This window comes from Pavona decussata, unplaced genomic scaffold, assembly GCF_977016875.1.
Source record: "Pavona decussata unplaced genomic scaffold, jaPavDecu1.1 SCAFFOLD_195, whole genome shotgun sequence".
In the NCBI taxonomy this organism is placed as follows: domain Eukaryota; kingdom Metazoa; phylum Cnidaria; class Anthozoa; order Scleractinia; family Agariciidae; genus Pavona; species Pavona decussata.
This window is the reverse complement of record NW_028145604.1, coordinates 3,080,745-3,100,767: the sequence shown is the minus strand read 5'-3', so window position 1 is coordinate 3,100,767 and position 20,023 is coordinate 3,080,745. Positions and strand designations below refer to the sequence as shown.

At 38.9% G+C, this 20,023-nt stretch overlaps 3 protein-coding genes across 7 annotated transcripts in view; 1 reads left to right on the top strand and 2 right to left on the bottom strand.

The window, feature by feature from the left end:
• Positions 1-3,376: 3,376 nt before the first annotated feature.
• LOC146461782 (uncharacterized) lies at positions 3,377-7,081 on the bottom strand. 3 transcript variants are annotated; one of them, XM_085086550.1, is made up of 4 exons: positions 6,864-7,081; positions 6,232-6,305; positions 4,156-4,221; positions 3,377-4,078 (listed from the first exon to the last, which is right to left on the bottom strand). In XM_085086550.1, exons 2-4 carry the CDS (start codon positions 6,296-6,298, stop codon positions 3,615-3,617), a joined length of 597 nt encoding a protein of 198 aa, XP_084942676.1. In that variant the 5' UTR covers positions 6,299-6,305; positions 6,864-7,081; the 3' UTR covers positions 3,377-3,614. The 3 variants fall into 3 exon arrangements, with proteins under 3 accessions (XP_084942676.1, XP_084942675.1, XP_084942674.1); XM_085086549.1 differs by lacking the exon at positions 6,864-7,081 and adding an exon at positions 6,720-6,765; XM_085086548.1 differs by lacking the exon at positions 6,864-7,081 and adding an exon at positions 6,534-6,654.
• Positions 7,082-7,441: 360 nt separating this feature from the next.
• Positions 7,442-10,875, top strand: LOC146461781 (uncharacterized). The gene is made up of 3 exons (XM_085086578.1): positions 7,442-7,577; positions 9,600-9,662; positions 10,264-10,875. The coding sequence occupies exons 2-3, from the start codon at positions 9,602-9,604 to the stop codon at positions 10,710-10,712; spliced, it is 510 nt and encodes a 169-aa protein (XP_084942704.1). The 5' UTR covers positions 7,442-7,577; positions 9,600-9,601; the 3' UTR covers positions 10,713-10,875.
• A 1,135-nt stretch (positions 10,876-12,010) lies between these two features.
• LOC146461780 (uncharacterized) overlaps positions 12,011-20,023 on the bottom strand; it is an 85,559-nt gene continuing 77,546 nt past the window's right edge. For 2 of the 3 annotated variants that reach the window (XM_085086709.1, XM_085086707.1), the window contains exons 8-14: positions 19,833-19,967; positions 19,154-19,285; positions 19,001-19,070; positions 18,193-18,269; positions 17,921-18,014; positions 16,003-16,315; positions 12,018-12,983 (exon numbers count right to left, since the gene is read on the bottom strand). In XM_085086709.1, coding sequence (XP_084942835.1) covers positions 12,921-12,983; positions 16,003-16,315; positions 17,921-18,014; positions 18,193-18,269; positions 19,001-19,070; positions 19,154-19,285; positions 19,833-19,967 — 884 coding nt within the window. In that variant the 3' untranslated portion in view covers positions 12,018-12,920. Of the gene's footprint in view, positions 12,984-14,897; positions 14,960-16,002; positions 16,316-17,920; positions 18,015-18,192; positions 18,270-19,000; positions 19,071-19,153; positions 19,286-19,832; positions 19,968-20,023 lie in introns of all 3 variants that reach the window. The other variant, XM_085086708.1, reaches the window with a different exon arrangement.

Sequence of the window (20,023 nt, the reverse complement as noted above, 5' to 3'; positions counted from 1 at the left end):
GCCCTGACAAAGAACTTTCCGTTTAACCGTCACCCTGACGTCATTTTTTATAGGCTATTTATTTTTCCCTGGTCCCTTAGGAGGCCTAAGAAGTGTCTCAGGGGACGTTTTCGGACACACTGATTAATTTGGAAGCTTTTAAAAGAATATTTGTCGTGAGTCAAAAAATCGACTTTTCTCCGAAGGGTTAGTCCAGGCTTTTTGGTCAAAAATGACCAAATTTTGATGTCGGGATTTTTTGCTCCTTTATGTCCTTAGGGATTTCCGTGTCTCAAAAAAATCCTTTGGGATTCATAACGCCTTGACTAAAATTTTCCTTTTTAACTCTTATCCTGACGTTTTTTTATAGGCTTTTTCTTTGTCCCTGGTCCCTTGGGAGGCCTAAAAAGTGTCTCAGGGGATGTTTTTGGACACACTAATTTATTTAGAATTTTTTTAAAAATATTTGTCGGGGGTCCAAAAATCGACTTTTTTTTTAAGGGGTTAGTCCAGGGTTTTTGGTCAAAATTGACGAAATTATAAAGTCGGCTTTTTTCGCTTTTTTATGTCCCTAGGGATCTCTGTGTGTCGAAAAAATCCATTGGGAATCCTTTTTTAAGTGCAAATAACGCCCTGACAAAGAATTTTCTGTTCAACCCTCACCCTGACGTCATTTTTATGGGCTATTTCTTTGTCCCTTGTCCCTTGGGAGGCCTAAAAAGGTTTCTCAGGGGACGTTTTCAGACACACTGATTCATTTGGAACCTTTTAAAAGAATATTTGTCGGGGGTCCAAAAATCGACTTTTTTCTAAGGGGTTAGTCCAGGGTTTTTGGTCAAAATTGGCCAAATTTGGAAGTCGCCATTTTTTGCTCGTTTATGTCCTTAGAGAATTCTGCGTGTCGAAAAAATCCATTGGGAATTATTTTTAAGTGCAAATAACGCCCTGACAAAGAATTTTCTTTTTCACCCTCACCCTGACGTTATTTTTTATGAGTCATATCTTTGTCCCTGATCGTTTGGGAGGCCTAAAAAGTGTCTCAGGGGACGCTTTCTGACACACTGATTCGATTGGAAACTTTTAATAGCATATTTCTATTTCGTCCAAAAATCGACATTTTTCCAAGGGCTATGTCGAGGGGTTTTGGTCAAAAATGGCCAAATTTTGAAGTTAGCATTTATTACGTTCCTAAGGATCTCGGCGTATCGTAAAACTCTCTTGGGAATCATGTTTATGCTATAGACTATTGATTTTGTCTGATGTCTTTTTATTAGGATTTTAGGCCTATGTCTATTATACTAATTTTCGTCCTAGTACTACACACTCTAGCGTTCGTCTTTTTATAGCTTTATAAGGTTGATGATGGCGTTAGTCTAGCCTCAGTTTTATCCTAATACTATACACACTAATTTCTTGCTTTTTATATCCCTTTTCTGGATTATAGTCGTGTTGGTATTAGTCTAGCCTATAGACCTTTTTCATAAATGGCGGCCGATAAATTATTCTTTTATTTTCATGGAAATTAGCCTTACTAGCCTCGTTAGTATGTGAAAAATTCAATAGAATTTTTACTCTAAAACGAGGTTAGTAGGGCTAATTAACACATATTGAAAGGAATAATAAATCGGCTGCCATTTATGAAAAAGGTCTATTCTTATCCTACTACGATATCCTTTAATCTAATATTTATAGCTTTTTGGGGGTGATGGTGTTGTTGGTATTAGTGTCGCCTAATTTTCATCCCAATATTATACACTGTAGTTTTCCAATTTTTATACTTTTTTGTGGTGATGGTGGCGTTGATTTTGGAGTAGGCTAATATTTATCGTAATACTGTACACTCCAATTTTCGGCTCTTTATAGCCTTTTTGTGTGATGGTGGCGGTTGCATTCGTCTCTAATTCTAGGATTTTTATGGCTTTTCGGGGTGATGCTGCTGTTGGTATAAGTCAGCTTAATTTTTATCTCAATACTATACACTCTAATTTTGGGACTTTTGTGGCTTTTGGGGCTGTTGGTATTAGTCAGCTTAATTTTTATCCTAACAGTATACACTCTAATTTTTGGCCTTTTATAGCTGTTTGAGGAAGATGGTGGTGTTGGTATTAGTCTGGCCTAATTACTGTCCCATAGGATACACTCCAATTTTCGAATTTCTATAGCTTTTTTTCTGGATCATGGTCGTGTTGGTGTTCGAGTAACTTAATTTTAGTCCTTAAACTATACGCTTTTTTGAGGTAATGTCGCCGTGGGAATTAGTCTAGGCTATTTTTATCCTAATATTATACACTCTAATTGTTGGCTTTTTGCCGCTTTTTTTTGGGGGGGGGAAGGGTTATGTTTCGGATTTTCACAGCCTTTTATGGGGGTGATGGTGGCGTTGATATTAGTCTATCCTATTAGACTAGCCTTTTATATTTTGGTGTGTGATGGTGGCGTTGGTATATAAATTATGTGTCAGAAAAATTAATTGTACAGTGTATGTTGTAGGGCTAAAGTGAACCCATGAACTTCCAACTGAGCGTTAGTCCTAGTAAGGAAATGGGAAACTGCACGAGACAAGAGACAAAGAAAAATATTTGACTTAAGCGGAAGTCGTAACAACGACCTCGGATTTGATCGATTGGATAGGCCAAACGAGGGCGTCATGTAAATTTTCGTTGGACTGTCCTGGGAGCGCATGCAAGAAAAAATGCCGAAAGCGTGCAGAAGCCATATAGCTAAAAATAAGCCTCGTTTACCAGATTTCTTTATGGAGTAGATCGATCACTGGATTATATATACTAAAACAATAAAGGCCCGTTTAAACGGTTTCAACATTTGCTTCAACATGCTTTCAACACTTTGTTGAACAAAATGTCGGGGACGTTTGAACAGGTCGTTCAATATTGCTGAAAGTGTAAAAACTGTTGAAAGGTTGTTGAAAGCGTGTTGAATCAAAATTAAATTGGTTTTAACTTTCATTCAACATCCATACAGCATTTCCTTTATCCTCGAAAATGTTGAATGGTGTTGAACACTCCGTTCAACATTTCCCCAATATCCGTTCAATTTTTGTTGAACGAATGTTGGTCAAATGTTGAAGCCGTGTAGACGGGATCTCAGACGATTAGCGCTGTTTCTATAGGCTTTGACGGTTGGCTCGGGGCAAACTATCAGCCAATTGCCCATTCCCGTGTTCAAATGGAGACTGAGGACGAGATAAATTGTAGTCCATCAAAGGAAAGATCACTAAAAATTAGTCAGTTTACCAAGTTTGAGGTTCTGTCGTTAGATTGCAACCATGTAAAAGGCTTTCAAAAATCGGTAAAAAAAATAAAAACTTTGTATTGAGCTTTTTTTCTTGAGTACAGAAATATTTGCCCTTTTAAACGCAACAGAACAATTGACAACACAATGCTAAAATACGTCTTTATTCAGACCAGTAATTTCGAAAATCAAGTCATTAAAAAAATTGAACTTGACACAACTTCATTCCTTGGGCGTTAAACAGCCCGCCGTCTAGTGCATGAAATTTAACAAGCCTTCCTTAGTTTTTTCAGTTTTATCCTTTCCTCACAGGGCAGACCGTCTTCACACTTTTTCATCTCTGCCATAGAGGTTGATGAGTTTCTTCTTGAAAGTTCCGGAGCTGTTTATTTCTTTCCCATGGGACAACACGTTGGTGCGCATGACGGAGCACAAACTGGTATTGGGGGAGGAGGTGGTGGAGGAATATACACTGGAGGAGGGGGAGGGGCACAACATGGTTGTGGACAGATCCTCATACAGTAGTGAACACAAATTGGTGGGCACGGTGGGGGAGGGGGTGCTGGAAGATCGGGGCAGCCGGGTGTTCCGGGAGGTCCCATTGGTCCCATAGGTCCCATGCATCCGGGGGTACCGGGAAATCCACGACATCCAGGAAGTCCGGGAGGTCCCATGCATCCTGGCTGACCGGGGGGTCCTGGCTGGGGACATGGTACTGGCATGGGTACGGGGCAGGGTGGTGGTGGGGGTGGTGGTGGGGGTGGAGCACAACATGATGGTGTGCAGGCTGGTGCACAGGTAGAAGGACATCCATAACCACAAGGATTTGCATCACGCTTCTCTAAAGTTTCTGTTAATAAAAAGAACACAGACATTGGATTAACGGCTTACATTCAAATCTGATTATACTCCATTCTTTGTTTTTACCTGGTTCATCTTCCACTTCTTTTGTTATCTTGACAATTTTTCCATGGTGTAGGTATGCTTCCGTCACTGAAAACGAATATGGTGATTTTTTAGTGTATGAAACCAACAATGACCTAGGTTGTCCTAAAGTGTTTCACAATCCTCCAATAGACCTAACTAAGCACAGCGAGTTCCCAAAGTTCATCCGACCAAGGCACCTCGAAACGATAACGCAACAATGTACTTTGATTAGTGTGCACGTAATCAATGCGTGACAATAATGTCACAGGGGTCGGATCCATGGGGTTTCCGACTAATCAGGGGTACCCAACAGTTCGTTTTGGAGGATATCTGTTCGGAAGACTTTAATCGCTTAAGAATTTAAGATTTAGTTGTGAAGAAAATATCAAGTTTTCTTCGGCAAAATGAGAGCTCAAAATTTCGTTACACTGGAAACCCATTGCTGTCGTTAACGGAGGAGCAAATATGTGATTAAAAAAACGAAGAGAAGAGGTCAGCTAGGAGTTTTGCAAAGCCCGGCCTCGTAAATGCGGGGAATGACATAGCATTTCCTTAATCTTTCTGCTACTTAAATTTTCAGCTTAAGGATACGAACAACCATCTCGAAACACTGGATATACCATTTTAAATATTTTGCTTAATTGTTGTCGATGGGTGCCTCTAACTAAGCGAAGCAGTTCACTTAGTAATAACGTGATCCCCTCCGACCCCACCCCCAAACTGCACCTATAAAGTACTGTCCTTAAGATAATTTTCACTTGTTTAACAGCGTCTTTACCACTAAAGTAAGCTTCAACTTGAGATTTTAAATCACAACTGATGAAAAAATTTCAATGGTCTTCATTGAATTGATTAAAGTTTACTAGAATAGAAGTGGAGTAGCTTTTCTATCCACTGAACTAGGTTAAGCGTTTTAACAAAACCGTTAACCGCGGTTGAATAGTCTGATTACGCAGTTTCTATCCCTCTTGTTTTCTCAGTATTCGTCAAGATTCGTACAGGTGTCATGTGATCTTTAATCACTGGAGCGTGTAATTTGCTGTCTATGGTACCCGCTCAAACCGACAATTTTGTCACTCTTCAAGCCAAACGAGATTGAACGAGTTGAAAAAGTCTCCGCCGGTTAGCAGTCAATTTGCAGCCATATGTAATGATAACAATGGTCAGAGAGACGCATTTTTCCCGTCTTTCGCTTTATAATAGTGAAGGACATACAGACGTTTAGACCGTCTGTTTTGTACTTGTTAATCAAGTAATTAATATATCGGATTATACTGTTTTCTCTCTCTTATTTTTCCAAACCCCACTGGCGATTTTGAACGCATGGTCATCGCTTTTTCCAGACAAATATCATCGTATTTTCTTCTTTGTTTCAAGAAAAATAATGATTTGGTAATATAATTCCTTTACCCCCTCGGTGACAACCTGTTTTCATGTTTTTTAAAAAAGATAAACACAATAAAATCACAGGCTTCCTATAATGTATTGTAACCTCGAAGTTCTGAACAACATAACTGTGCTATCTCAACCTTGAATAACTGTATATCGTATAAGGTTTCGAAATGTTCAACCAATTTGTGGTATCTTCCTCAGTTTTAGTTCGCGTGGCCAGCGAAGTAACTAATAACCAATACAGCACCTGTCTCTTTTCTTGTTACAAGACAAGTAATCAACTACGAAATCCTCAGATTAAAACTGATCAAACTAACACGAAGATTCATTTTCAGTTACTAGCATGAAGGTTTTTATGAGCACTGATGAATTGACGTACGAATGGATACAAGACAAAATAATTGAATAATCTTATTCGAAGTTGTCCCGTTTCATTCATGCGAGAAAATTCTCCCGTTTTTCTAAATTATGCTTGTAATGGTTTCAGTCGAGCTGAATTTGAGGGAAAGGTTTGATCAAAAGAGCCACAAAAGCCTCCCCCTCCCCCACAAAAAAAATGAATATTGCCACGGTCAGTAAGTATAAAAGTTTTTCTTCTCGGGTACCATTTACGGAGTAACTGTTCCGTATTTGAAATTGCGCGGATACAATAACACACAGATGAATAAATCAACGAAAAGTTACCTTTTCTAGCTTCCAGTGAAGCAATAAAGAGGAATAGGCACACAAGTGTTAATCTAAACATGACCATCGTTTCTCTGTGGAGGAAATACAATCACATGCTGTTAATTGAACCTTGAAAAACCTGTAACAACCTTGTTACACTTGAATAACTCGAGATAGACGACAACTGTTCAATAGCCATTGAAAACTTTCTTTCCTTTCGATCGAACAAAGTCCGACTTATTTGGTTACAAGCATTGCTCCTATAAAGACATTGATAGTTCAATGAGCAACCAACTTTAAGTTAGAAATTAAAAGCTGACCTTTCTTTCCTATTGTTTTTAGAGCTTTGTCAAGTATCTAATGTTCCCAGGCAGATTTGTTCCAAAATAAAATCATCTTGACATTGTATAGTCCATTCACTCAAGGTTCAAAGGTTCACTTTCCCTATAACGAACACGTTTTTATTGTTGGGCAGCGTTTGCTACCTAAAAGATTAAACGGATCACCTGTTGGCTTCAACTTTGCGAGATACCACCTTCTCATACACCTCCGTACGGATAGAAAAATGCCTAAACGAATGAAGCTTCTATTAAACTCTAGCACACCCTTACCAAAACATGAAACAGTTTTAACGTAAAACTTGCTCTTACCTTACTTCGAGTTCCCTTGCTTGACAGAAGTTGTCGAAAGGTCAAGTCTTTGTGCAAGTGTCACTGACAGGCAGAGAAAATCGATATATTTATATATCCATCGAAGGCGGACATTCACAGTAAGGACTTGCGCAAAACGTTCCAATCGTCAACACTATTACGTCATACCTTATACCAACTTTTCTATGCGAGGATTGGTTCATTTATCAAAATTAACACAAAGAACTTCGACTGAAGCGAAACGAAACGAACATTAAGGATTTTATTTATCTAAAAGGGCCTTTATAAAGTGTTCGGTCTCGTTTTAATCGCTCAATTGAACCTTGTGTTTTTCTCCGTGAACTAAAGTTTCGGAGTGTCAATAATTTATCGCGTAGAGGAAATTAAAAATCTTCATTTTCCAACCGGGCTTTCTCTTTATTTTTTTTCCTTACTCATCAAGTCAAATATATTTCCTGCTATTGGTAAGCAAGGCAAATGATTTAACAAAACTTGACATCTTCTGGCTTGTGGCTGACCTGTGTTAGGTAATTTCATGTCTAACACAGCCCAGCGATGCGTTAAATATAGCCAGCAGAAGATTAAGTAATTTTCGGTAAAACACCGTTAATTATTTATAAGTGAACGACAATGGGAACAAAAGAAGGCATATGAAGGTCTCAAATTTAAAACTGATTTTTACTTAGGTGGATCAAGGGGAAGCCGAACAGACAGGTAAGAGATAAAGCTCAACGAGTTAGTGAAGTTAGGTTAACAAAAACGTGTGTGATTGGAAATACTTTAGGCGCGTAAAACCTGTTTTGTTTTAGTTAAAGGTGTTTTGTTAAGCTAAACATAGAAAATGAGGCAATAATATAGTTCCAAAAATAAAACAAAGGAGCTGTTGAATGACCCCTTGTTTGGTGTCCGGTGATAATATAACTATTTTTGTAGTAACAACAATGACAGTATTTTGTTGGCTGTTGTTTTTGAAACTAAAGCCGGTCGAGGTTCTTGTTAAGAGTGAGTTGTTTTTTGAATAGGTTTCATCGAAAACTTTAAGTTAAAATTAAAATTAAAATGTAAATAAAACACAATAATTTAAATTTAACGCTTCTTGACCTGAACTGAGGAAAAGCTGGTCGAGGTCTTGTTAAGAGTCAGTTGTCTTTTGAATAGGTTTTATCGAAATTTGTGAGTTAAAATTAAAATAAAAAATTCAAATAAAAATTTAATTTAAATATAACGCTTCTCGCATGAATTGAGGAAAATTTAAAATATGGTCCACTAGCCTGAGATTTGACAGATTTAAGAAAAATAGAATTTGCCTTAGTCTTTAGGGTTTGGATGTTACCCTTTTACAGGCATAGCCTGAAGATAAGGTTTCAATATGCTGGTCTCATCCCAATTGAAAGATTAAGGAACCTTATTTAACAAACCTTGTTGTTTGATGCGAATTGTTATATTCAAGTGCACTGCTCTTGCTTTGCTAAAGTGACCAGAAAATCAATATTTATATGAACAGACTCTTTGTATCCAAAACTGAAAATAATAATTCTCACAACTAATCTTCGTACACTTTTTTAAACGCGTTTGAGGATTTAGTCGTTCTTCAAGGCAGTCAATCCATTTATGTTTTTTTTTATTCTCTTACCTTTTCTCTTCAAAATATATATTGATGCCGTGAGGAGAATTTTAACTATGATCTACGGCATATAAGAGAATTCAGTGTTAAAGAACTTAGTTTTCAAAAATAAACCAGTTCTTCTTAGAACAAAGAGTATCAGATAACTGTCATGTTTAAATAGACTTGCACCGGGCGGGATTTCAAACAATTTAGTTTTACCACGGTTGATAGTTACCCTGTACTCAATTGTTTTCATTGAAAAGTTGCCGCACAGAAACCTGTTAGAGCGTTTTCAATTGAGTGTCGAAAGTAGTCAAGCAAAACAAAGGCAAACGTATTGTGATTTGGTTAGCAAAACACTCGCCACTATCGGCGTCAACCGCGTTTTCCCGCGCTTGACACCGGTAACATGTATTTGCTTCGAATTCTGATTGGTTGATTGTCATCTTGGCGTCTGTTGTGATTGGCCCTTAATTGAAAACCGCTCTAATTACTAAGAACTAGTATTTGCATCAGGAAAAGTTTCCTTAATTTTAAATAAATGGAGTCATTGCAGCCTGTTTCATTATTGTAAAAGGAAGTTATTATAATTATTGTAACATGCCATATTATGTGACTAACGATCCGATCGCATGCGGTCGGAACAGAAAAGGAGAAAATACTATGTGAAAGGTTATTAATTTTTATTCATAAATCTAAATATAGCAACTTTTAATTAAAGTAATTGCTTTGGCCAATCAGAACAGGTGCAAACAGCTCAATGAACCAATCAGAACTGGAAGTAAATACGTCTAAACGGCGCCAAGCGCGGGAAAACGCGTGTGATTGGTTTTGGTTTTTGTTTCTCGTTGGTCAAGAGGGTGGCGCGAGTTTTGCTGCCTAATCATGGAGTGCAATGAAGTAAAGCAAAGAAAACGCGAAGTTACTATCAACGCTCTATGATGCTGCAATTCTTTTAATTAATAGTGCTAGTAATGCTGGGCTTTCATCATTTCAACGTCGTTCATTTTTGTTTTGCTATAAATACTTTTAACTATTGTAAGTATTTTAAAATGTGGATTATAACCAAATCTGACTAGAACGTGATAAACGTAATTGTAATTTAATTTGCTATTTCCCTTCGTTTCTAGACATGGACTTAAGAATTCTACTTGCATCCTGCCTTGTGGCCTTAGCATACAGCAAATCAATCGGTAGGATATTTCAGTTGTATTTACAAGTTTTATAGGCTTGACTCATGATGCGAAAGAACATAACATTGCAAATCCGTAGATATATGTCTGAACAATTATCGGCAAATTCGACAATCGTTCGTAAGCTTCAGATCGTTCCATATTTTTCGTGAAACCCCGGAAGTCTTCGGATGGTTTTCCGTATTCTTTGTTAGAACTCGGAAGTCTTCATGTGATTTTCAGAGGTGTTAAGGTCGATTTGTCGGCTCGATAGGATCGGAGCGCGATCGTACGTGTATATTGACGCTCAATTTACGCCGAACCGACTCGTGAAATGAAAAAAACCCCAATTTTTTCAAGTCGGGCCGTCTCTCTCAAAGAAACCACCATGTCAATCAAAAGGGTATTAAATACACTGATACTGATACTCAATAATATGACGGGCAGACAAAATTAGACCGAAAAACCGTAAAGTGCAAACCAAGTTTGAAACTTCACAGATATCAAACTTAGTATATTTTTTCACTGTGACAAATACCCTGAAATAAATGGCATTAAGTGCAAAGTAATCTAACGCATTTACTTTTAAAAATTCATTATAATTATTACTGTTGCTTTTTAGATGAAAAAGAAAAACGCGAAGCTAATCCTTGTGGGTACGGCTGTCCGACCTATTGCGCTCCAGCCTGCGAACCAACATGCTGTGCACCACCACCCCCACCCCCACCACCACCCTGCCCCGTACCCGTGCCAGTACCGTGTCCACAGCCAGGACCCCCCGGTCAGCCAGGATGCATGGGACCTCCCGGACTTCCTGGATGTCGTGGATTTCCCGGGGGCCCCGGATGTATGGGACCTATGGGACCAATGGGACCTCCCGGAGCACCCGGCTGCCCCGGCCTTCCAGCACCACCTCCTCCTCCCTGTCCACCGATCTGCATTCACCACTGTATGAAGATCTGTCCTCAACCATGTTGTGTTCCGCCTCCTCCCCCAGTGTATATTCCTCCACCACCTCCACCCCCAATGCCAGTATGTGCTCCAGCATGTGCTCCCGCTTGTTGTAAATGAACGATAAAACAAGGCACGCAAAAATGATTTATAGACTTACCCTATGGGTATAATAGAAAAGCGTCGCTCAGGAGACAGCGTTTTGTTGTTATATTCAGCGTTTTTATCGACTTCTGAGGACGACAGGACTTGAAAGTAACAATAAATGTTGAGTTTCATTAAATGTTTGACCCAGTGATGTTTTTGGCATGAGGGTCAGGAATAAGATGGTGTCGTCCGTGTTCAGTGCAGCGGGTTGGTCACGTGTTGCTAAATGTGGTTTCTGCAGGATTATAAGGGGAATCACTATTTTGGCCTTTATGGGATGCAAGTCCATAGCCGAGTGATCCCCCTCAAAGTAAACACTTAATCTTCAAAGGATTTTTGTTACTTCTACATTTGACCGCGGTGCATGCTGGACTCCTCATGGGCTTCCGGCTCCTGGACCATCATTTTTATCTCCACTATGTTTATAGCTACCTCAGTACCCCCTAGACGGGATGCTGGCTCACCGCTGGGTCCCCCCCCACTGCCCAATATTTTTGTTGGGCTCCGGTTCCCTGATATCTATTTACACAAACGTGTAAGGCTTCATGCAAAAGTCCGATAAATTTAAGCCAGACAAACCAAACATACAAAAAACGAGCTAAATGGTCCTATATGTCGGTTCCACCCCAAGCCCTTCAATTGTGTCCGAATCCTCATTGTTCACTTGCCACGTATGTAAATAATAAATCACTCACAAGATAGTGGCAAAAGCAAACATTTAACATGGCCCGACATAATGTAATTTATATGGAGGCGTGGTGCTCACTTGATAATCCAGTGAAAGTGGGTTGTATCGGGTACGGATAGCAGCATAAGTCTAGCCAATGAGGTTAGAGTAAATGATAAGCGTGGTTATGAAATAGAAATTTTGCCGAGGTAGTCCTCCTTCTTCTCCTCGCCATCAGATTGAACAGATCCCCAGAAATCTCTTTTCGAGAGATTCCCAAGAAATCTCTTTTCAGCAAGTAGCTCCTTTTTTCTTTTCTTTTTCATTGTTGGTGCTCTTAAAGTTTATTTTGGATTGTTCCAATTTTTAGATTAAGGCCTTTTCGTTACTAATATGGCACCAACATGTGTTTTAGTCCTCGGTCACTCATTTATTCGCCGTTTACACGATTTTCTTTTTCACAATTTGAACCAGCAATTTGCGAAAACTTGCACATACCTGGGGATCTTTGTTTCAAATGACATGGCACAGGGGGAAGAACTGTGGCTAAAGTTATTCAATATGATTTGAGGATAGTTCAGTCCTTTGCCCCAGACATTGTCGTTTTACAGTTGGTTACAAATGATCTTCAAACCATTTCCGCCGTTGAACCTGGCTCTGCTCTTGAGGATCTAACTCGGTTGTTTTATGAGTCAAAATGGCAAAAACATTTGATCGCAAAATGGCTTACTTTTAATTTCCATACAGCCGATATCGTTCACTACATGACCTATGTAAGAAAATTTTACAAAAATATTATTTGACATTGTCACTATATCCAATAGAAGCGATACTGAGAATGTTTAACTGCTAAATTTTTCTGCTGCGTGCAACAATTTTCCCTAATGTCATTATGACGCAATTTTCTTTACTCTACCAAAGGAAAAATACAGCAACCGTCATAATAATTGCAATTATCCAAATTTTAACTTATCACAATTTTCTTACAAAAATAATTTCATCTTGTGATTTAATATAAACCTTCTTATTCTAAACTGCGTGTTGAGATTTTGAGTATTATTCACAAATAAAATGAACGATCAATTTTACGAGCTAATTGTGCTCTACACTATCAACACGAGTTATTTATAACTTGGAGAAGATTTCGTGTCTCCAAAACTGGATAGTATCAGGATAGACAAACCACTATTCACTCAAAACAGTCACTATCTGTATTCCTAGGCACAGAGCAAAAAAAACTGATTTTAAAAAATCCGTGAAACTTTCTTTGTTGACTATCAAGTCCTTAACATAACCGAAGTAACAAAATTGTATTATGAAATAGAAATTTGCTCTGTCCATTTTACAGTTTTCGTTATGTTATAAATATTGTACTGAGTAAGCTTACAATAATTTCAATAATTTCTTTATCCTACTTGGGATCCAACTTACACCAATTCTCGATCTTAGAATACAAATAGCAGTTATATAAAAATACATAGTTTAATATATATCCCATTCAAATATGAAGTGTTTTAGTAAAGAAAATCATTATTCGCAGACTCTTCCGTACCAGCCGTCAACTCAGTCCGTGGAACCTGAAATTAAAAACACCAAAAAAGACTAAGCCAACGAAATCACGTCCCCAAAATCTCAAGTAACACGATCAGCCAATCATAACCTGAAAAACTTGTAACCGGTGGCAAGCTCAGGAAAATGTGCAACGGGTGCAAACGGCGGGAAAAACAAATCTGTACAAAAATCGCAAGAAAAACACGCGTTTTACCTTGTTTTGTTTCGTTTTGTTTTAGCTCCTGATTCCCTCCAATCTCAAATAGCCTATTAGCCAATCATAACCTCAAAAACGTGCAACTGGTGGCAATCGCGGGAAAACGTGCAACAGGTGCCAAGGGGAGAAAATAAAAACCTTTACAGAAACCGCGGGAAAACACGCGTTGTTCTAGTTTTTGCCTTGTTTTAGCTCCTAATTCGCAAAACAAATAATTAACGCCTTGTTCCGCAAATGATTTGTTAATCTATCTGACTAATATCCAATTAAACCGAGCAGAAACCACTGTAAACCATCAACAGAACAACGTTTAGTGGAAAAGCTCTGAACACGAGCCTTTGGAGGATGACATACTGAATGACCTGTGTTTCCAGTCTCTTTCAATTTCAAATGTTTGCTGTATCTCTACGTTATTTCATGATAACTTTTATTTTTATATTTTTTATATTTATTGTAAGTTACTTTGTTTCGTTTATGCATCAAAATGTTGCCTGTATGGTTAAAAGGGCAATCTTTACACCGGTGGAAATTGTAGAGTCATTATTTTCATTTCCAATTTAAAGTCAAGAGAACCCCAAATGTTACTTTTAATTTGTCGGACCGAAGGCCCGAGCGGAGCTAAGCCACACAAAAGGAGGGTTGCTAGGCAGCAACAGGTTGGAAGACAGGCTGGCGTCAGACGAAATTTGTGGTTGCCGAAAAAATTAATCTGAAGGGGATAGCGTTTGCTCTGACACCAAACTCTTAGAAAAAAGCTAACAAAGACAAATCAACTGACCGCCCAACCCTAGCTAGCTAGCCACGGACGGCAACCGTAAATAGAATTTTTCCCTTTTTGAGGCGTTGTCACGCCATCGCGTTTGTAACGTCAAGCCACAGTCATCAACAAGAGCTTTTCCCGTCCGTGGTAAGGGGAAAGCCACGCCAAAAAAGAAACATTCGACCTCCGGTTGCCGTCTGTGGCTCGCAACGTCTGTGCTTAAGCTCCCTACTGTTATCGATCTACAGACTTAAGAGCGTGTCTGCGTAAGACTGAATCACTCACAGTTTTGTCCTGTTCTATTGGACAAAGTGACGAAGGCGATTTTTAGAGGCTGAGACAAAAAATCAACTGCTTCATAAAGACAAACAGTTCCTAGTTATCTGGAAAGAAGAAACAATAATCTAGTAATTTTGAAGAATTAAGCTGTTTCACTAAATGTATAATTTTAAGCGTCTCAGGAGTCACTCCAAATCTTGTGTTTTAATTGTCGGTTTTTTTGTGCTTTTTGAGGTGGTTATAAAAAAGCATTCCCCAAAAATTAAAACAACGAATCTGCCAAAATAAACACCATTTTTGTTCATTGGTTACGTTGCTTGTCTTGTGGAGAAGATATGAAGAACATCTATTTTTCATCGAAATTTGAGTGAGTGGTTCTTACGCGGACACGCTCTTAAAAGCCGGCATTCCCTTGTACAGCATAATAAACAGTATCAGAGCAAAAGAGAATGCTCAGTAGCTCTCATTTAAGGATTTCATCCAGAGAATTAAAAGGTAGGACCAAATTATGTGACTGATAAAGTTAGTGAAGTTTAACGTTAAAACATCGAGATATATTTTAGCATGGAAACGGGTTGAAAGTAGACCATTATATTTAGGAAAGAATTTACTGAAATTTATTGACTTGCTATCAGTAGCAGTGTACGTAAGAAGTTATATTTTATTTTTGTTAGCATAACTTACTTGAGGTTTCTGATTACATAATGTTAGCTATCACTTGATGATTGCAAGCGTTCCCAAGATTTCTACATTAGTAAAGCAAGAAGAAAGTGTGAGGATAAAAACAAGTTAAGGTTTAAAACTGAACGTCCTCGTAAATGCGATAGTAGGTATGCTTAGTTTACTAAAGTTAATATGTTTAGTTCCTCCCTTGGTTTAGTTACATTTACCATGTATAAGGTCAAAGTTAGTCTTTAAGACTAAAAGGAAATCAATGGAATATATGAAATACATTGATTTGAACTCCGAATGAAAGAATATATAAGTGAATGATCATCGCAGTTATATATGTCCGCAACTTGAGTAGTTGCAAAAAGAAAGCCTGGAAAACCGATATTCAGGCTTCGGACCCTGTATACCAGTGCAGTGCTCTACCGAATGAGCTATCAAGCCAACTGGCCATGGGAGTTGATCATTTTGTGAATTCGTAATATACCCGTCGAGTTTTGGAAGTGAGACATATCAAATACATATATTTGAACTGCTTGCTAAAGATAGAATGAATAAGGGAATGGTCATCGCAGTTATGTAAGCAACTGAAGTAGTTGCGAAAAGAAAGCCTGAAGTAAAAGGCTTGAACAATTATCATTCACTTATTCATGTTTGACTTATCTCTTGTTCTGCCAAATTTCCTCCATTATTCTCGTAACCCAAAACACACAAAAGGAAAATAAAATCCTATCTCTTGAACATAAAATAAAACAGAGGGAAAGAACGACTACGAAATAGCATATTACAATAGATTTTGTTTGAAAGTAGTAAAACTGACAAAGCTCCCCTATCTTTTATCCTGTAACTAAGTGGTAAGGGCATCCTAAAGATTTGCTTCTGTCGCGCCTGTTTGATTTGGAGTTGTATACTCGCACACATATCCCCACAAAAGCACGTTATTCTGAATTTGGTTACTTCACATGACACAGTTATATTTCATTTTCATATGATTTCACGTTTGAAAAACTACTGCTTGTGTTCAGGGAAGGATTCGGGATAGGGACACTTCGTGATGTTTATCATAAAAAACACACATGTCATTAGCTCGCGATACATCATAGGTTTGTTCAATACTTACAATATTCTCCATCCAGTCGTCAAATGCCAAGGTGTCAAAAGTTGGTTCCAGGTTGTAGCGGGCCCTTCTGGCCCGGTAAATCTGGGACTCCTGACTCACTCTTGAAAGCTCATCCATGGCGCGATTAGCAGCGCCCAGGCCCCTAGAAACCTCGCGGAAAGAATCGGAAGAGAGAGGGGATGCTCTCAACCTTCTAGGTGGAACAGTGATGTCCTCGTCAATTGTTTCAAGGGTGACGACGCCAGATTTTCTGACCGGACGGTACCTCCGGGGTGACACTGGAAGAGTAGTCTCTTCATATCTGCGTCGTCGCCTGATAAGGAAAATCAAAACACTTTTAATTTTCACATCATTGCTATGTGACTTTCCTGTGAAGATTCACAGAATGGATCATTTTTTGACAACCAAAATGTTACGTAAGTTGGTAAAGTCGCACTCGAGGCTAAGAGGCCCCACTCGGCCGGAGCTTAACCCGGTTTCTGTAGCATGAAGCAACTAGAAGTATTGCTACTCCCCCCTGAATGGAATGCTAGTCCATGGCAGGGTCACCCCCAGCAGTGTGTCACCAGCGACATACTGGGTGAAATGAGATAACGTGGAGCAAAGTTTGTTGTCTAAACAAACAACACAGCAATGAAGTGACCAACCTGACCTCAAGCTATTGACCCACCGACCCTCAGCCCGACGCTAACCACTACAACACCGAGCCTCCAAACTAAAATGTTAGAACTGTTATAAACAGGTCTGCCCGAAAGAGTTAGAAACATGCACCTTATTCAGCACAAGAAAAAGCACCACAGGAAAGCATTGATGAATAGCCCTTAATGGTCACACCTCAAGATTTCATACATACGTTCAAACATTACAGCCATGCATAATAAACATTATACAATGAACAGTGTAAATCTCGCGTTTTGATTGGTCTAGAGGAGTGTGTGATTAGAGTATAGACGCACGATTGACGTCATCGAGTGGTGTGACCGGCGCACGTGATCAGAGTCTATAGTCCAGCCAGAGCGACTGGTCAACAAAGTTTTGCAAACTGCTTTTGCGAGTAGCGGACAAACACAGGCAAATTTTCGCAGGAAAGGAAAACTACCCAATAAAAAATTGGACAAAGACCGGTGAGAGTGACCTCAACCAGGATAGGAAAGCTAGAACTTTGTTGCGACGTGAAAAGGAAGCAAATATTTATCGAAATATGTCGCCGATAGAAACCCGGTAGATCGGCGAGTAATCGATTACAAACCGCAGTGAAGCGACTTACATGCTGTAATATTTTGGGGTCAGAATTTCCTTCTGGAATAAAGGTTAGTTTTGAAAATATTGTTAGTGAAATTCTTTCGGATTATGCTCTAATTTAGAAGATCACAATTGCATGTGTGTAGTAGTCTAAAACTGAGTTTGCTGGAAAGGTTTTGACTCAGCTCAGGTAACGTGATGCTTGCTCACGAAATGTGTTGAAATGTCTTGGTTATTGTATAAAACAAATATATTCCATTTTGCCGTGGGTCTGTACTCTGATAACGTACAGAGGACGTCAAAACGTGGTGAGAACATCAGTCACGCTACTCGCCTGCGGCTCGGTTTGACGTCATCTGTGCGTTATCAGAGTAGAGATGCACGGCAAAATGGAATCTATTTGTTAAGTACCACAGGAAAGTGCTGCCCCTTCTGATGGTCATGCGCAGTGCATGATATTATCCAATCAATGAAAAGTTACAGCAACCTTATATAGCATGGATAAAGCATCACCACGATAGCTTTCATGTAGCAGTATCATGAGCCTCTGGCTCAGGAGATTGCGCAAGCACTCCTCGTGTTATAGACATTAAATAAATTACTTTACTTACTTTACGTTACTTTCATGAAGTGGTAATTAGGCGAATAACTAAAACAAGCTTTGAGTTCTTCTTACCTTCTCCAGCAGAAGCAAATACAGAGGAGACAGAGCATAAGCAAGAGTGTGCCACAAACTGATGCAAGAATGATTGCAACAATGAACCATGTGTCTGCAAATGACAAACAACAAGAAAATCAGTTGGACATCAAAAGATCACAGAATTGCACTACCCAGGGTCGCAGATAACGAAAGCTAGTTTTCCAAGATGGCCGCCAACAACAGGACAAAGAGTTGTGCGATTTACAACAAGTGAAAACTGATTAAGTGAACACTGCAATAGTTTTTACCTAAACCCGCCGCGCGCGGAGCACTGGTGGACTCAGCACCCACTTCACATCGGTCACCATAGAAACCTCTTGGGCATCTGAATAAAATTAAAAGCCATGTTAAAACGTTACGACGTTACGATATTAATAAAGGCAACTTTGGGGAGGGAAGTTAAGTCTTGTTGTATTTGAACTCAGGAGCATTGGAATAGTTTCTCTTGCATAATCCTCCAAGTAATTGATGAAGTTATTGCTTGAAGAATTCATGGTGTTTTGTCAGTTAATGTATTTGTGACACTTGGTAATGACCTGATTGGTCAGCTGAGTACAAAACGTAATTCGACTGTGACAAGCTTTTGCTCAAACGTGCACCATGTATTCCCTGATACACCTATTAAAATATTCCAACAAAGATATTCATTATGTGTGCCACCGAAACAAATTTAAAAAACGTCAATCTTTGCCACACAGTCCGTAAGTTGTTTAACTGATGTTCACTAGTTAGAGATCAAGATTGGTTTGAGAGGGTTACGTTCGGTTTGTTATTTTGGGATGGTCACTCCTTTCGGGATTTATTAATAATTATTTAATTTTACCTGGAGAGTCTTTACTTTCGGATGGGGGCTTCGTGGTCATTGCTTTTTGTACTTTCGGGCAAAGGGGGAGGTCGTCACTTTGAATTGTCGGGGATGGGGTGTTCGTTCCTTTGTACTTTCAGAAGGGGGGGGGGCATGATCATTATTGTGGAGCTTTAGCTGACTCGTTGATATAAAATTTTGTAGTAGTTTTCTTCTCAGAGATCAACATAATTCTACTGTTCTCTTCTTACTTGCAGATGTTTCCGATTTCAGATATTATACAAGTTCCTCCGTTTTCACAATGATTAACAGGACATCCAACTGCAAAGAAAAAAAGATCAAAATTACCTGACAACGCCAGCAATGAGACAAGGGAAAAAAACAGCAAACAAATCAACACTCACCAAAACAGTGGGTGCCGTTGCCATAGTAACGGTTTTCCTCCTTGCACTCGCATTTGAACCTAAGGCCTGGGAACGAGGTGCAGGTGGCGTTTGGGTGGCAGTTATGGGTTCCCGCCAAACAGTGGTCTGTAACTATGGTAACAAAACCAATATACGACGTTAAAAAATAAGTGTTTTTTAAAGTGTGGAAAAGAACAGCGTAAACTCTAGAATTGTTTGTTAACAAATGAATAAATAAAATGATCACTTACATTTGCAAACTGCGGATTAAGCTTGCCTGTAAAACTTTTGCAATAAGTTATTTCAGAGGTTTTAATGAATGCCATTGTGAGATTTGTCCCACGTACCAGATCGCTTTCAAGTCGAAATGCTTTTAAAGTTTCCTCGCAATCCCTTAAGTTACTAAGCTTACTGCAAAGACCTCTTCACGCGTACATAATATCATTTGCGAAGTTTTACTGTATCGCAGGGAAAACGATTCGATCCAAGAAAAATAAGTCACGAGCCGTGATGTTGATTATTGCTTTTTTGTTTATTTCTGTCTAGATTGCACACGGCACAGACATAACATTTCAAAGATAACACAAAACGTTAACGCCTTTATGATTGCCGAATTTATCAATGTTGAAAAATAAGTTATACTATACAGTTGTAAAGAACGAAAAAGATTGTGTCATACCATTGCACGTGACTCCATTCCCAGAAAACCCTTCCTTGCACGTGCAATTGAATCCTCCATGCGTGTTCAAACACGTGACTCCAGGTGTAGCCAGGTTGCAGTTGTGCAGTGAGGCATTTTTACACTCGTTTATGTCTGAGGACGAAGGAAACAGAAGAAATAAATCGAATCTGTATGATTTTAGTAGATTT

Bases quoted from the DNA above. Each gene is read 5' to 3' on its own strand.
- LOC146461782 (XM_085086550.1), bottom strand. From the start codon at position 6,298: ATGGTCATGTTTAGATTAACACTTGTGTGCCTATTCCTCTTTATTGCT. The intron at 4,222-6,231 runs GTAACTTTTCGT...ATTCGTTTTCAG, and splicing joins TTCACTGGAAGCTAGAAAAG to TGACGGAAGCATACCTACAC. The intron at 4,079-4,155 runs GTAAAAACAAAG...TTTTATTAACAG, and splicing joins AGAAGTGGAAGATGAACCAG to AAACTTTAGAGAAGCGTGAT.
- LOC146461781 (XM_085086578.1), top strand. From the start codon at position 9,602: ATGGACTTAAGAATTCTACTTGCATCCTGCCTTGTGGCCTTAGCATAC. The intron at 9,663-10,263 runs GTAGGATATTTC...GTTGCTTTTTAG, and splicing joins AGCATACAGCAAATCAATCG to ATGAAAAAGAAAAACGCGAA.